Source organism: Diplotaxodon limnothrissa, linkage group LG7 (assembly GCF_057381915.1).
Source record: "Diplotaxodon limnothrissa isolate DT_005_m linkage group LG7, D_limnothrissa_male_GT1.1, whole genome shotgun sequence".
Lineage (NCBI taxonomy): Eukaryota > Metazoa > Chordata > Actinopteri > Cichliformes > Cichlidae > Diplotaxodon > Diplotaxodon limnothrissa.
This window is the reverse complement of record NC_140602.1, coordinates 3,072,838-3,090,202: the sequence shown is the minus strand read 5'-3', so window position 1 is coordinate 3,090,202 and position 17,365 is coordinate 3,072,838. Positions and strand designations below refer to the sequence as shown.

The 17,365-nt window shown below is 43.8% G+C and overlaps 1 protein-coding gene across 1 annotated transcript; it reads right to left on the bottom strand.

The window, feature by feature from the left end:
* Positions 1–462: 462 nt before the first annotated feature.
* Positions 463–17,017, bottom strand: nup205 (nucleoporin 205). Its single transcript, XM_085359003.1, has 42 exons — positions 16,966–17,017; positions 16,308–16,450; positions 15,970–16,141; positions 15,659–15,803; positions 15,196–15,355; positions 14,778–15,006; positions 14,519–14,683; positions 14,239–14,414; positions 13,958–14,074; positions 13,716–13,853; positions 13,435–13,585; positions 12,938–13,143; positions 12,672–12,854; positions 12,260–12,310; positions 11,741–11,950; positions 11,378–11,615; positions 11,102–11,291; positions 10,835–10,955; positions 10,502–10,580; positions 10,257–10,421; positions 10,006–10,130; positions 8,177–8,291; positions 7,869–8,018; positions 7,647–7,721; positions 7,387–7,544; positions 7,219–7,299; positions 6,945–7,136; positions 6,642–6,843; positions 6,447–6,545; positions 6,132–6,280; positions 5,748–5,939; positions 5,529–5,650; positions 5,214–5,346; positions 3,093–3,219; positions 2,903–2,976; positions 2,628–2,756; positions 2,276–2,402; positions 1,931–2,103; positions 1,657–1,786; positions 1,329–1,457; positions 1,112–1,188; positions 463–917 (listed from the first exon to the last, which is right to left on the bottom strand). Exons 1-42 carry the CDS (start codon positions 16,991–16,993, stop codon positions 765–767), a joined length of 5,979 nt encoding a protein of 1,992 aa, XP_085215129.1. The 5' UTR covers positions 16,994–17,017; the 3' UTR covers positions 463–764.
* Between the last annotated feature and the right edge of the window lie 348 nt (positions 17,018–17,365).

Here is a 17,365-nt window from a genome sequence, read left to right as displayed (position 1 = left end):
TAAAAGGGAGATTAAATGACTCGTGGCGCTAGAATGCCTGGTGTACAGTGTGTTTCAGTGTGACACTTGCCCACTTCTGTCAGCTATTGTGATGCTACTTTCACAAAGAGCATCTTGTTGTTTTGGTTCCTGGTTTTGCTTCTCCTGATAAGAAGTTTGAAATGAGTAAACCCAGACATGCATGTAAAAATAGGTGAAATCAGTCACTGGTGTTCAGCACAGCAGTGGTCGACGTCTTTGTGATGTGTGTGATAAGCTGTTAGAAAAAAACAAAAAAAAGCAGCGTGAAAATGTCACTGTGAGAGTCAGAAGCTTGAAAAACATTTCTATTAATACAGGCTAATCAAATGTCAGCAGACGGTAACCTCGTCTTTACCCGTTAAAAATGAAAGGTGCCCGTAGCCACTGTCGTTCAGGCCATTTATGGAGCGAGGAAGGTGAGAACTGGACATTTAACCGATTTAGAAAAAGAAGTTTATTTTCACAAAAATCATCCGAACAAACAAGAATATCAAATACAGTTTAACAAGTAAAAATTTCTTCTGCTTTTTCTTCTCCACATTCTCAATTCCTCAAATGGTGCTACTTGCACTGTGAACGTAAGCATGATCGAAATTGACACTACGAGTTATAGAAGAGGAAGGTCGGGTCAGTAGAAAGGAGTGATGTTGCCAGACATGAAGTCCTTAGCAGTGTCCTGGTTTTGCCTGTTATGAAGGCAGAAGTTCAAACTGACAGAGAAGGTAATCGGATCTTGGCCAGTCTCAGCTTTTGGGCTGTCGCAGCAGGCCGCGGATCCTGCGGACCAGAGCCTGGATAAAAGTATAGCGAGAGCGGACCTGGCTGTACAAGCCCTCCACCTCCAGCAGCTTCCTCTGCAGGGCCTCCCCAAATCCTGCAGCCATGTCGCTTTTCAGCTGCAATCACACAGACAAGAGAAAGAGATTAATTCCAGGCTAAAGGAAAAACCTGATGAAAATCTCCAAATGCTTATGGTTTAGGCCGAGGCTTAATGCATGGCTAGGAAACTGCCCCAGAATGTACAACTGTGTACAAGAGGTACAACACATCTTAGTTTGCAGACTCATACCAGTTTACAGAAATTTCTTACCAGATCTAGATCTTGTTGGCTGACTCTGGATAGGCTTAGTCCTCGGCCTCCGCTGGCCTGCAGCCCGCTGAATGAGTCTAAAGAATTTGAACATACAGAAATGTTCATGTTTACTCAACCAGGGATGATACAGTGTCTATGCCACATCTGCTCTCAATAACCAAAAAGTGCAATGAACCTATTATTGGCATGTATTCTCTGTAACATGTGCCCCTACCATCTGCGAGGCGTGATCTGTATAAAGTGGATCCAGGCAGCAGCGAGTCTTTGGGGTCAGTGGGTATACAATGCAACAAGTAGTACTCCAGGTGACGCCACAGCACGAATAAGCATGTCTCAATCACATCTAAGCAGGAGTCAGGTCAAGGCTGTCCACAGCTTCTCATGTGGCATTTTTTTTAATAACTCTTATCAGTGTAAGATAATCAAACACTATATGGCACAGACATGATGGGCAGAGGCAGTTTCAGCGTAGCATTTATCATTCCTGGTTTAATCTTGTTAATCCCATTTCTACAAATGTGTCTGCGAGGGGCAAAGGATACAGGAGCACAAGGCCAGCAGCTTGGCTCTGTTGTTGATGAGCTGGACCAGTCGTCTCTTGGCCAGCAAGCTCCTCTGCACTGATGAGATTTTCTCCACTGCTCCTGGGCCTGAAACCAGGCCTTGGCACAACTACAGAGAAAAGGTGGTTAGAACTGACGGGAAACAACGCTAACAATCAAAACGTATGCAGGATGTGCAAGTTTGCAAGTTTATTTGGTAAACTGACGGTGGTGAAGTTATATCTCTATATACACTGTTGCATCTATCTATTACCTCCTTGAGCTCCTCAGGTGGGAGCTGATCCAGGCTCTGAAGCTTTCCCAGGCTCTGCCTGTGACTTTGGTGGAACCGGAAGAAATCAGCAGCACTATTCTTGAGCAGGTACAAGACCAAACCAAGACTAGGGACCCGAGAGTAAGCCATCGATGGCACAGTGGATGAAAGGTCTTGAAAAGAGGAGGAAGAGTCTATCGTTAAACTGAAAGTGTTTCCATAAACCAGAAACTTCAGGAACACCACAAGCTCCAAAAACATTCCATAACCATAGGCTAAGCCACATTAACGATTAGCATGAGCCAAATCCTTATTCTTCATAAGTTGGGGTAGAATATCACTGACCAGTGCGTGCTCCGTCCCTGCCAGCTGGCTCGCTGCCTGACGGGCTGAAGAGGCAGATGCTGAACTGAGCCTGGGCTGAGCTCTGCAGCAGGAGGGCCTGGCAGTACTCCATGATGTTAGCACACACCTTGGGACAAAGGACAGCAGGTTCAAGTCATTGACGATGCAGAACTGATAACCCTGATTACAGAGAGAAAACTCCAGACATTTCAGTGCCTCTCTTGTGGATTTTGCCCCAAAGTGTCCACTCCACACTTGGAATACGTAAAATATAAATATGCTAACGGGGAAGCTGGCACTGAGAATACACTTTGCATCTCCAGTTTTACCATTTACAGAATAACCGTCAAACCTGTTGCATGGCCACCTCCATCTCTTCTCGCCGTTCTGCTGAGTCTCCAGGTGCAGAGATCTCAGCCTGTTTTAGCAACCTGTCCCGCTCACTTCCTGCCAGACGGCCGAGCAGAGACAGACATAGGCGCTAAAAAAAAGAGAGAGAGAGAGACATTGCCACTTATGCAAATCTCACACTGAACAGTAGACGCAGAGGTTAAAGAGGGTTGAACAAGATAAAAGTGAAAGTTAGAACAGGTTGGTATGTAATAAAAACTAAGGGCATCATCTGACCTGGAATCTGTTAATGTGACCTTGGAACTCCATGAGCGCAGCGCTGTTGACTTCTCCACCCATCTCAAGGGCACCTGAGACATCAAGTAGTTACTGAGTCACTGATTATAAACACATGGTTCGCATAAGGCTGATATAACATTAAAAGAGCTTTGTGCTTTCAGTTCAGGGTGACTGCTCATCTTTGTACCTGGCAGAGCTGTTTTACTGATGATGCCAGTAAGCAGAGAAAGTTCCTGCAAAGCTCCCATACTGAGCTCCTGGCAGCGCAGCAGGGACTGAATGGTGTCTGCATGGACTATCAGCCACTGGAGAACCTGCACACAGATATTTGTTGTTACTTATTACTCGCTTTCAAATCAAAAATCAAACTCAACGATTCATTGAGTAACTCAAATAACTCCATTATTTAAAAAGAAAAAAACCACTTTGATCACTTTCTGCTTTGATGCTTTGTTTATTCCACGACTCAGTGGGGCTCATTCGTCCCCATATAAGCGTGAGTGTTTCACCCACATTTGCAACTAGAAATAGACCTGCAACTGAAACTTCTCTAAAGGCACACACGTGCATCAAACGTACCACATCATTAAGCCCATGCAGCCCCCAGGCTTTCAACAAAAACACTGATAACGCATCAGCAGGGGTGAAGATGACACGTCATGGTTTAACATGAATCAAGAGTCTGTCTACGCGGCAAAGAGCAAAGAGGGGGCGACGTTAAGGAGACCATGAGCTCAGGTTTAGGGCCGCCTGCTCCTGTAATCACTGTTAAAACCTTTACTTGGGAAAAAACTGGCAGGAGTCCTCAAGCAAACCATCGTGTGTCACACCAAAGGAAAGCTTTGAAGCTGCTCCCATCCAACATCTACAGTAAAGCTACAGAAGTTAAATAAAAGCATGCGTATGAAGATGAACTGTTAGCTTAGTCTGATGCAATGTTTGACTTTGGCAGTTTGCTGAAGGCTGCAGCAGGGGTGAATCTAAAGGGGGGTGTGGGGTGTACTAGACCATATTTCATTTCAAGGCTTTAATACCATTATTTTACAGATTTATGTAAAATATACAAAACAGGAAAAATGTGATATTAAGTTCATGACATTAATATTTAAGCAGATAAAAATGAAAGCTCACCCCCCCCTCTCTCCACAGCGAAGTAAAATACACATAGGCTAGTAAAAACTGAGCCACTAGCCCGGGACTTTCTAGGCTGGACACTGAATCATTGTTGACATCTAAACCACCACAAAGTTGTTGTTTTTTTTCCTGCAGCAGGAAACGTTGCATCAAAATAGGACAAACCACAGAGAATATCCACATGCTCGAATTTCATCATTGTAGTCATGAGATATTTCTTTAAAACCTCACACTCCCACGTGCACATGTGTCATTAACACGATTAAGCAAACAGACACACACAAAAACGCATACACATGATCATATACAAAATCAACCTGAGAAGACGTCATTTTCTCTCTTTTTGCCATTTTATTTTAGGCTTTAGTTTAAGCTGCATGTATGCCTTATTTGGATTCAGCTGTTCTAGAGATTATACATCTAAGCTTCAACGTGTCCAGAACTCTGCTGCCCGTATTATCACCACATCACCCCCTCCGTCCTGCAGCAGCATCATTGGCTCCCAGTCAAATATCGCACCAATTTTAAAATACTTTTGTAAACATTTAAGGCTATTCATCAACTCTCCCCTCCATATCTCTCTGATATGGTTCAGATCACCACTCTGCCCCCCCGCCACCATGGGCAGCAGTGCTTTCAGCTGCTCTGGAATTCCCTACCTCCTGATATAAGAAATACCACTTCCTTTTCTCTTTTCAAGGCTAGACTCAAAACTCACCTGTTCAGAAAAGCTAATCCCACATAACTTTTTCCATTCTGCTATTTTAAATCTGTTTTATCTTTAATGTTTTATGATTTTGTAAATTGCCTGCTTTTAATGTTTCTGCTGTGTACAGTGTCCTTGGGTGTTCTGAAAGGCGCTTTCAAATAACATGTATTATTATTTTTTTGTGCATTTTTGAAAAAAAAGAAGAAAAAAAGAAAATAAAAATTACAACTATTGCAAGAAACCAATGAGCAATTCATTTTGACATAACATAGGATTTCTTACCTGATAACTCAATAACTGATCGAATAATCAATTACTAAAATTTGGATTATTACAGCCCTACATTCAGCCGAGCAAAAAAAAAAAAAAATCAACCAAACCAGAACAGGAAATAAAATAATAAACTCAGACACGTGACAATATTTGAAATGACAAAGCTCAGGTCTAACAACATTACACACTTACTTGTGCTGCCCCCTGCTGGTGATTTATGGAGGTGGAAGTCAGAATCACTTGAAAGAGCCTTAAGGTTGGTAAAAGAATCTGTCTGTAACGGTCCATAGGGCTGGGGATGAAGCCTGATGGGTCCCTCATCACCCTGCAAACCATAGAGGAACAGATGCAAACACAAGGGAAACTAGAAATATAGATTTCAACAGCTCTGAATAAAGGGCAGAGTTGTTTTAAAAAGGGATAGAAGATGTTTACATATCAAATATAAGAACTTTTTAAAAAGACAGCTAGTCCTCTCACTCTCTCCTCCTATCCCCACATCCATACCTGTGTGCGTCGCTGTCGGGCACCATGTCAAACACCTGACACTCCATCAGCTGTGCCACCAGCCCACAGCGCAACAGCTCCACGGCTCCCTGCCCCGTCTTAGCCACACGAGTCAGCAGAGCCTAAACACGCAAACAAGCTTGTAGCTTCACAATCTTCCACTCATTGAGGCTGCTGTGTTCAATTTTAGAAACTAAATACTGAAAACTGTCTCCTCACCATCTTGCTTTCAAAGATGTAGAGTGGTTTGAGGAGAGGTGGCTGTGGTGTGAGCAGGCTCTGTAGCGCCACATCATCCTGCCTCAAGCTCTCCACCAACGACCGCAGGTAGCCACTGTTGCAAATATACAGCAGCCACTGATTCTGACGGTCAATTGACAGGATACGGTCCAGCACGGCCATGGCCAGCATCTAACAGGGCGGGGGGAGGCAGAATACTTGTTAGGCTTGGTTAACATTAAAACAGAGAGGTGTTGATAGAAGCAAAAGATACTTGGCATTCCAGAAAAGCATGTTAGGATGCTTCAAGATTGGGGGCAAAGAAAAAAAATCACCAAGAGGCTGAAATAGGCAGAGAAAGCTTCATGTAGGTTTAACCCTTACTCTGCTAATTTCATGGCCGTCACAGGCATCTCGGCACACAACCTCCATGAGGGCCTTGCCGTAGCTCTCGATGATCGCAAGGTTCTCCCGCTGCAGTTTGGAGAAACCATCTTCAGGAGCTGTGAGACGTTCCCACATTGCTTTGCCTGCTGCAAACACAAAGACATTTTCTCAGACAAACCCACCGTTCCTTTGAAATGATACTAACAGACAGTATATGTCAGAAAACACTAACAATGACTTTTTTGTCAAATAAAGAGAGGTCCAAAAGGACTCTCTTATTATAACCTGCAGTGTGTGATTGCTTCTGTGTACCTGTCTGCAGAGTGTCCGGTTCTTCAGGTTTCTGGGCAATTTGCAGATAATACAGCAGAGAGCCATACAGGTGAGCACGCAGACGCTGATATCCGCCTCCTTAAGGTGTGAAAGACATTACAAAAACGTACTGGGATCAAAGTATATCCTGAAAAGTTTCCCCATGTGAGAAATGTGGGTTTATGAGTCACTAACCAGTAGAAAGTATAAAGTCCAGCAGCTTGCGCAGGATCAGGTGCAGCGCAGAGTTGGCGATTGACGCAAAGCCAGAGGATGCTTCTAATCCCACCCCCTGCTGCTGCTCAGACAGCACTGATTGGCTGAGGTGAGCTGTCAGTGTGAAGACCGCTCCGGCAACAATGGGCATCAACTCCCCTGCTGCATCCTCTGATAACACCTAGACAAAGCACAGTTACAAAAACTTGAGTATTGAACACTGAGACCAGTTCCTTATTGGACAGGACTGGATATTACTGCTACGCTGACGTGATCACTGACCTTATCGTGCAGGTCCAGCAGCAGATCCCTGATGATGAGCTGCCGCTCATCAGCAGGTATCAGATCAGCTGGGCAGGCAGTCAGCAGCGTCTCCACCAGACTCCTCCAGGACTGCAGCGCATGCCGCTTTGCACTCAGGCTCCGACGGACACGGTTACGTTCCACCACTTGCTGCAGGATTGAGTTCACCTCCTAAGGCAAAGTAAACAGTAATGGAATTTAATTACAGCTTTCAGCTAAAATTACAGGACGTCAGTTTGTGAGTTTCACTCACTTCCATTAACAGGGGCCTCTGTCCAATCGCTGCCATTCCCTGCAGCGCGTTCACCTCGGCGACCAGCACTCTGTGAAGCAACTGTGAGGAAAATGAAAACCAACTTCAGAGGCTGAAACAACACATCAGATCAAGAAAATACATTAGACATCGTATCCGGAAACGTACCTTAACGTTGCACACAGTATGTCCCTGCTCATTGACGTGCTCACAGTTGGAGATCACCTGCTCTATCTGAGTGCGTTCAAAGAAGTCCAGCTGCAGCAGCTCAGGCATATCCTGGCTGAATTCGATGGCATCCAGCACGCTCAGTAACTTCCTGCGCACTGATGATGAAAAGCGAGACGATCTGGGGTCATTCTTAAAAACTCCTCACATGTATTCTTCTAATATCTTTCTAAATTTGAAGGTGGACTTGTGACACGAACCTTTAGAAACTGTGTCAAAATGCAGAAAACCGCTGACTGATCTAGTCTCGTCTTCCATGCCAGATTCCCCATCTGCTAAAAAATAAAAAGGTTTTAGGTGCATATTGTAAATTTCCTTTGCAATAAACAGGACTGTCAGCTGTGAGGGCTTGAAAGTTTTCTAAAAAGATCCTTTAAGCTTTTATTTACAGCCATGGAAAGTATAGAGCAACTTTCCTTTACCTGCATGCTGAGCGTGTGGCTGGTCATCCAGCAGGAGGCTGACGAGGCGCTGTGTATGGGAACGCTGGCGGTTGAGTGAGGTCACTCTCAGCTCGATTGCAGCCGTTTTCATGAGCCAAGACATCTGGGAGAGGGCAGCAATCTGGTTACCTGAGGAGAAGAAGGAAGAGAGAAAAGAATCCTGCAGTGTTTTCTGCCCATTATTTCCTCCTTGCATGGATACACAACAACTCGTTTCAAATTAATGCTACTGCTTTGTTGGTAAAACGCCTTTTATTTAACAAGGTTAGCAGGGATTCTGAGCTCACTTGGCAGGATGAAGGGCAGGTGTTGCAGGTGTGAGAACAGGAAATCCTGACTGGTCCTCAAGTAGCGCATTGTGGGTCCAGATGTGTCTGGACAAGCACACAGCTGGTAGATCACCTGAGAGAAAAAGAAAACCAGACAAACACAAAGAAATTTGAAATATTCTGTAACATAAAATCCTCCTGCTAGCTGAGATACATCTCTCACTGCAGAGATTGGGCCTCGTTTAAACAGGGCTCGCAAAATCGCTAGCCCGATGTCCCGGGGCTAGCGATTTTTCTGGTCGGGCTACCAAAGTCCATCTCAGCCCTGCCCGTCAGGCTGTCATAGGAAGAAAAAAATATGTCAATGCTTTTGCATTCTTTGGCAAACGTAGCTGTCAGTATGTGACATATTGAAATCGCGTTTGAATTTCCGCTTGTTTTTTGCTTCACTTTCACTTTGCGATGGCGCAAACTGTGAATAGAGAGCGGCAGCTACTGACTGGTGAGTGACAGATTAGTTGCGCACCAGTTCCTCTGACATCGTCTTATCACTCATTAGCTTACTATTCAAACGTGACAAGTGAAATCTCCCGCAGCAAGCTTAAACCTGTGATGCAGGTTGATTGCGCAGAGAATCGCTGATCATTGGCTGATCGGTGGCGCCAGTGTCCGGCAGCCTCGCCTCTGTCAGTGCGCCCCAGGGTGGCTGTGGCTACAATGTAGCTTGCCATCACCAGTGTGTGAATGTGTGAGTGAATGGGTGGATGACTGGATATGTAAAGCGCTTTGGGGTCCTTAGGGACTAGTAAAGCGCTATATAAATACAGGCCATTATGCAAGTGCCTGTGTAAAAGCAGATGGATTTACGCAGGTATTTTAGTTCTGCAGAGCCAAATAAGACAGGTCAGTGTGAAGAAGGGACCGCCAATCAGAAAGCCGATCACAAAACGGAAAAGATATGACAAATCAGGCTATGAGGCAAAAACAAAAGCGCAGCTTTTTTTTGGTTTCATGGACAAAAGAATTTCTGTGGCTGGAATATGACGAGCTAAATAACATCATGTTCTGCCGGGTGTGTCTTCTTTCCTTCGATTTCTGAGTCAACAAGCTATGGAAGCCCGTTCCTACCACTAAATAAAAACAAAACAGCTAGTATCCATTACTTTTCTCAAAATTTTGAGTTAATAACTCGAAATTTTGAGTTGTGGATCCTTTTTTTTTTTTTTTTTTTTTAGTGGCAGAAACGGGCTTCCATAACAAGCACCTTTGTTACTGGGACCAGTAATTTTAAGAAAGACCCCATTAGAACCCATGAGAAATGCAAGAAATGCATTATTGCTCAGTCTGCAGTATCTTTCCCAGAACAAACGCCAATTGCAAAAAACTACTAAAAATAAACCAAGCACAACAAGAAGTCCAGAAGAAACGCAGAAGAAAAAGCTGTTTAGAACAGCGCGATGCTGCAAAGAGTGAACTACCTTTGGCACAATTTAGCAGCCTTTGCAAACAAAGCAAATGATCTTGGTTCCACTTACCTCTTAAACGTGACTTCAGTGGAAATGTCAGATTCAGGATCTGACACAGACTGATCCATGTTCTACACAGTTCTTACAAGTTCATAGAAATTTCTGTTCAATTAGAACCAAGTATTTGAGTTGATGATTGTATTTTATTTTTTTTTACAGTTGTTGTAATTTGTGTTTTAACAATTTTTTAAGTCAATCAAAAAATTGTCCTTTCTTTTTTTTCAGGCTACTTAAATTTATTTTGGGCTACCAAAAACTGAAGAGTGTCTGCCGGAAGGGCTACCAGAGATTTTGAATTTTGCGAGCGCTGTTAAATATTACCTGGTAGCAGAGCTCAGCCAGGTGCGGGGCCTGCTGTGTGAGTGCAGGTCCCGATCTTTTCTCTGTGCCTCTCTGCAGCCGACTCAGGATGGCGTGCAGGCAGCTACGCGGGCACCCTAACACACCTGTAAGACAAACACACTTAAATCATCTGATTTTCTTTCCACTTAATCCATAAAAGGTTCAAACGGTGTTAAACATCATAACTGCTACTAAAATGAACATATTCACTGTAAAGGCCAAACTCTCACCCGGGTCCTGGAGATTGGTTGACGACACAGGCTTCTTCACTTCATAGCCCAAAAGATAAAGGGCCAGATTTGGTGCCTTCAACTCCAAAGACGTAATGAGCAGGTTCAAAATATGGATCTGGGTTTCGTGCCGGATCCTTGCCACCTTCTTTTGTGAGTCTACGTCTGAAAGTTAGTATTTAAGGTGTAAATTAGTAAGTCTGAGTGTGACAGGTTTAATAATTGATAGGTGAAGATCGTCTCACCATCTTTCTCTGTGCCCTCCTCTGCGTCTTCATTGTCCAGACACTCCACAAAGCCTGCCATGAGCTTGTCACTTACAGCCTGAAGTGGAGACGTTTAAATTAATGCCTGCTTTAACACAGCTAACGCTTACATGCACACAGCAAAAACACCCCAAGGTTTCATGAAACCTGTTCCAAGTCACCTTGAAAATTTCAATACTGTTCAAGCCGTTTTCTTACACAGATCTAATTTACTAATATATACTGAAAGACAAACGAGTTTATATCGAGGCAACTGTTCCATCCAATTCAAAGTATGACACGCGTTTCCAGACTGTTCCGACTTGGACGTACCTGGTCATGTGTGAAGTCTCCCACCAGCCTGATCTGAATGTTTGGGTAGTTGGCGATGCGACGCAGAATCTTGGCGCTCTGGAAGGCGGCCTCTGGGTTTGAGCTGCTGTGGTAAAGATACCTGCCAAAGACAAACGGCAGAGTTCAGAACTGTGCTGCAAAGACTGAGTTATAAGCTTTACTGAATAGCCAACATTAATAAAAAGTGAACAAAAATACATTACAGTTCAAACATTATTTTAAAAAATTAAAAAAGGATGTGTTTACCTCGCAATGTTGACAATGTGATCAGCCCTTCTGGTTTGAGGGCTGACGCCTTGGAGGAGCTGCTCCAGGGGAGAAACCAGCAGAGAGGCCTGGCTCTCCCTAAGAAGATCCATGAACACTGCTTCCTTCTGCAGAGCCAAGTCCAAAAGGCACAAGCAGTGCAATACTGCAGACTGCAAGTGCTTTTTACCTGTAAGGGCAGAGTGATGCACTCTTCTGTCAGAACAAAGACACAAGTTCTCTCCATTTGCCTAACAGCGGTGCATGCTTTCTCACCGGGGAAAGGTGCATAGGTGTCCAGCTGGCGGACCCCCTCCTCCAGCAGGCTGAGGCAGAGTGCCAGCATGGGCGAGTCATTGAGCAGGTGGAACATGATGCTGTGGCCCGGAGGCTTATGGGCCGGGACCTGCTCACCCTGCAGTTCCACAATCTCCTGGACAAAGTCAGACGGCTGGGGCTCGTAGTCCCGCAGCAGCTTGTGGAACACCTCGAGGACAGAGTCGGCTACCTCCCACTGGGAGACGGCAACGAAATGAAAGGGGGGGGGGGGGGGGGGGGGGGACAAAATGAGCAGATTTACACAGTTAAAAGTGAATCTATGTTTCGTGTCTACACCTTGACGCTAGGAGGGAGCATTACCTTCTCAGCAGGGCGACGATACGCTCTGGTGGGGAAGGGGAGGAACACAGAGTCACGCAAGAAGTTCAAGTAGGGCTGAAAGCCGGGCACACGCAACCCTGCTCCTAAATTAACGGGCAGGCTTCCCTCCACCAAGGTGCTGATCAGGTGGCAGAAAGATCGTGTCAGTGGGTACTCCTCACAGCTCGACTCGATCTCATTCAGCTCCACCTGATGGCCATGAAAATAATTCAAAGTTTGAGTCACGTCCCTCTTTTTACAGGATGTTTAGCAATCGATCAAATTAAAGTAAAACTTTTAGTCTCCAGCTGTTTTACTGATCTATGATGCAGATCTGTAACGGCCCAATTACAGCAGACCTGCTCAGAGCGCCAATTTTACAAACAGAAGAACATTTAAAGACAAATCAGACCGATAACCTGTCTGCATTGTTTTTCTTTACAACAAGACAGGCTTAAATGTCACCCTCTGACCATTACGCTTGCTGAAGAGAAAAAACAAAAACAACTAAAATCTCACCTCTATCCCTGCTGCTTGTCTCTGTCCGGGGGCTCGCACCGTCTGAAGGATCTGTTTGACAACAAAATGAGAAGCTTCAAAACACGAAGTTACAGATAGAAACACAAGAGTGACGATGTTTATTTTCTGGAAATTAGGTTTTAAGAAATGGCTGCAATCATGAGGACTGGACATTTGCATGTTTACAGCATCTTATAGTCATTTCAGTGGTGAGAGCATTGGTGTCTGCTGACAGCTTTAGTGCAGAAATTAAGCTTAACATGTAGAGAAATATCGTAAGAGTAGAAAGGGAGTCTGTGACTTTCTGATATTATCATAATTCATATTTTATTTGCACATGACAAACAATGTTGACCCTATCAGTGTAAACTCTTGTCATTTTTAATAAAAATAAAACATTGTTCTGTTTTACCTGCGTGTACTCCAGCGACTGCCAGAGTGAAGCAGCGATCTCCGGTGACTTTCCAAACGCTGCCAGGCAGTGCAGGAGCTCAGCTTTCAGGACGGGAGGAACGCTGCACTGAAGCAATCCCAACATCACGACAGCTGGGGTCCACTGGGGATGCTCGCACAAGGCCAGTCGAGCATTTTCACTCTAGAGAAGATAGAAATTAACATCTGACTTTGTGGTATTTTACACCCACATAGCAGCACAAATCCATGCCTGTTGTGGCATACCCATGTGATGATGGTGGTGAGCAACTGCAAAAACGAGGTAAGTCCTTCCATCTCTCTTTGGGTGATGCCCCTGAGTGGCGGGTGGCGGTAGTGAGCCGAATCTGGATTTGGGAGGTCTCGTCGCAGGTTTTCATGGTACAGCATGAGTGAGTGAAAAAAATGTTCCCAGGACACCGGACTGCCTGAGACTCCCTGGATGTTGTCACCTGAACAAGATTAGTATGCATTAGAGAACACTGCAGTACACGCTGGTAAGGTTTTTGATTTAAATAATTATAAATAATAATGAACCCAGACAGTATTCTAATGGTGTAAATAAAATAAAAATTTAAATGTTGTTTTATTTAAAAAAAAAAAAAAAAACAGACAAACACATTATTATTATTATTATTACAACATAATAAAGTTCCTTTTGTGGAAAGGCTTAACTTCAAATCGAATGTGTTGATTTCAACTGAAATATCACTAAAATAAATAAAGACTAAATTTAGTCTTACTGTGTGCTGCCCCGTTGGTCTTAAGCAGGCTGAAGCAGTAATGAGCACACTGAGGGCCATTGGCAAGTCCTTTTAACATACGGAGATAGGAGATGTAGAGGGTGGATGGCAGAAGGTCTCCCATCTGACGTACAAACTTGGACAAAACCACCTGTGTCAACAATCACAAAATATAAAAACACCTTTAAACAAAAAGAAGCCACGGACACACACACCCCTCCTCCCCAAATCTAAATCAATTGGACAATCAGTAACAGTAGTCACAAAAACACGAACCCTACCTGTTTATGTGGAGGTCTTTGCAGGGCCATTCCCAGATAAGAACCCTGCAGGGAGCTGTGTTGAAGAGACTCCGTGGGACACCAGAACTCCAAACCCAGCTCTAATCCAAATGGGTCCTTGCTGTAAAACTCCCCTATCTGAAAACACAAACCAAAAATTCTCATCGATCAGTAATAAAAGGTTAGAGGTAATACTGCCTCGTATGTATATATGGATATGTAAAAAAAAACAAACCACTAACCAGGATCATGAGGTGGTCCAAGTCCTTCCGCAATGACGACGGAAGCTCGCTGTCCATCTGTAAGGACATGTGCACGAGGCGGGCATCCTCATCGGCACGGTTACGAAGCTGCTTCACCTGCAAAAAGCCAAAATACGCTTGTTACATATTTAAATTAAGATGCAAAAATAGATAAATAAATGAAATGTGATAATTACAGAATGTTGAATCTGATAAGTTAAAATCCATATTATAGTTTTACATGTCAGTCTTAAGTTAAAAGCACCTGCAGCATCTCTTACCTTCATTGGCATAAGAGCCAGAAAGTCTGTGATGAGTGAATGGACGCGGCGGATGTAAAACTCTTCCTGGGAAAAACTCTCACATCCCAGAATGCCCTCTTTCATAAACAAGAAGACATCGCCCAGGAGAGCCTGATCAGCCAGAGCCTCATCTGCCTCGGTGAACTCAACCAGTGCTGCACAAAAATACACGTACAATAAGATGAAATGGCTGTTATCTCAGAAAACGTAAGAATTAGAAGGGCATTTTTAATGGAGACTCAGGGAATGCAGTGCTTACCTGAGCCCTGTGGCAGCTGGGAAAGGACTCTCAGCAACAGAGCCCACGCCAGTCGACACACGGCCTGCAGCCCCGGAAGCTTCCATGGTTGGCTGTCCATCAGGCGACTGTGCACTGCAGACACATACTGCCTTTCTGTCAGCAATGGAAGTGCCTGGAGCAAATCTGGAGGAAAACACACGCAGGCAGATGATTTTTGGAATCAGTGATTTCAACAGGAAAAAAAGAAAGAAAACCAAAACCATCAACACGAACTTACCATCTCTATCTTCAGTCCCCTGCTCTATGAAACTGACATCCAAGCAGTAGAGCAGTGCCATAACCAGAGCCAGGCTAACACTGTCCAGTGAGCCATCAGCCTGAGCTGTAACTGTCTCCAGGTGGCCAATGAGTGCCAGAGTGTCATCTTTTGACAGGGGTGATTGGCAGGTCCATGAAAACAGGCTGTCTGCAAGCGCCTGTCGGCATTCCTTGATGAGGTCTGCAACCTGGTGACAGATGCAGAAACTACATGTAATCCATATTTTCCATAATCCACTCTGCATTCCTACACTCTATGTTTCTATGTTGAGAGAATTAGTGGCACTGTATTGTTCCTTTAACACTGGAAAAAGAAAACAAAGCAATTTGAAGATTTATATCTTTGGTTAAAATTTATACAAAAGATTACTTCCCACCTCCTTCCTGTGCTTTTCGTTGCCCAATCCGCGTTCTTTCTGCAGGCGTTCAAACTCACGCGTCACGCTTATCTCTGACACCAAAGTTAGGATGCGTTTGGTCAGACCTTGGCTCATGAGCTCATCTGTAAATCGTGTTGTCAAAGCCACCAGCTCTCCACTGAAGGAGAAAACAAATGACATTGTCAAACATAAGATTCAAATAGAACAGAATAGAATAGAATAGAATAATCCTTTAATTGTCCCACAAGGGGAAATTTGGATGTAACAGCAGTCAGAAAGACACATATACAAACAAACAGTACACAAGACACAGAACAGAAACACACACAATTTTTACATATTTACATCAAGGACAATGGTCACCAAAAAAATACAAGCAGGACAAAAACACCTTCATCATACGGGACCTTAACAGCATCTATCACTGTTTCATTGTACTACTTTTAGACACCGTTATTACCTAAGATCCAGGGTGAAGGTCTTGCCCTGTCGTGACTGAATGAGTGTGCGCAGAGAGTTGGCCATACAAAGTTTTCCATCCCAGTAAAGTAACACGGCCACTAGGCCTCGTGTCAGTCCTGGAAAATAGGGCTGCTGCTGTTCACCTGGAGAGAGATGATTACATAAAAGAAACAGAGCTCAATCTCAGTGTTTGATCAGGACAATCCATAGAACCTGCTACACAATTAACTACAGTGACACTTTACCTATAAGATGAAATGGAATTAATCTATGCTGGATAAAGTTGGGGATTTTTTCCCTTCATGTTACCTGCCAAGAGAAGCTCCAAAGCTGCCAACTCTCCAATGTCAAAGAGATCACTGAGGATGAAAGCCTCTGTCAGAAGCTGTTCTGGAAGGAGCCGTGACCCCTGCTGACCTTGGATGGCGATGCCTTCTGTGCTGGCTTTACGCACTTTCTCTCTTTGCTCTGCACTTTTTGGCTAAAAATGAAGAGAAGACAAGACGCTGTTAATATCAGAGTCTCGGAGGACAGACTGTAACTACAAGCTACACATTGGAGAAAAAACAAAAACAAAAAACAAACACCCGTGACCTGCATGTGTGAGAAATTACAGTGTTTTAAATGACCTATTCATGCCATCTTACCGGGTTCTTAAAAAGTGACAGAAAGTGAGGTTTGTGTTTCTTCAGCTGTAGGTCTAGGAGGTGAACACTCTCGGGCTGTCTCCTTAACACAGCTCCGTCCACTGTCTCCCAGAGCTCTTTCAGTGGCCCCCACAGACTGGCTCCTGACGGAGTAAACACGCTTCAGATGTTTTGGGTCGTCACACAAGTATGCAAACAACTAATTTCTAGTCATTTCGAGTTAATTTGCTATAACCATGCTTGTTAACACCACTGCGGCATTTTGCCTATCCTATAGACACTAAAAGATTCCAGAAGTATAGTACAGACACTTCTTTGCCTCCCCGGAGTTGTTAGTTTCACTTTTATTTCAAGCTGATCTATCAGACAAGTCGTGTCATCCCTCCCTGCTATTTCAGGTTGAGTGTGGGAATTAGTTCGATGTAAATGAGTAAAACTAATTTGTTATTTAACCTCAGCTAACTTAACGTCTATTTGCTATGGGCAAGGCTAAGCTATGTTAGCCTGACAGACCCAACAACATGTGGTCAAAACATATCATAATCGACAAATCTGCGGCCAAGAAGCGCATATATCTGCGCTTCAGTGCATAACAGAGGTTGAGATTTGATGCAATAATTAAACAAAATCCAATTATTTAATAAAATATACACCTTACCCGAATTTACCGCCATCTGCGCCGCCATGATACGCTCACTAAGTTGGACAGAAGCTTCTGGGTTTGTGCCGGTGTGAAATTTAAAACGATAACTTCTATAATGCTTTGGTCGCTTTTAGTGAACAACGAATCTATCAGTCTTAATTTAATGTCCCCGCTGGTTAGTTGAGTAGATTAAATATCTTATTTCATGATTATGTGGGCTCTTTTCAGGCGGGGTCCTCCGAATGATGGCCCCGTCCTCATTAGCAATTATGGGAATTGTAGTTCTTGTAAGTTAAAGCGTTTAAGGCATTTAATTATATCTACAATATGTAAACTTTAAAAAAAAAAGATTAAAAAATAAAATATTTTAGGAGACTTATATAAAGCAATACTTGAAAAAATATGCAACTAGAAA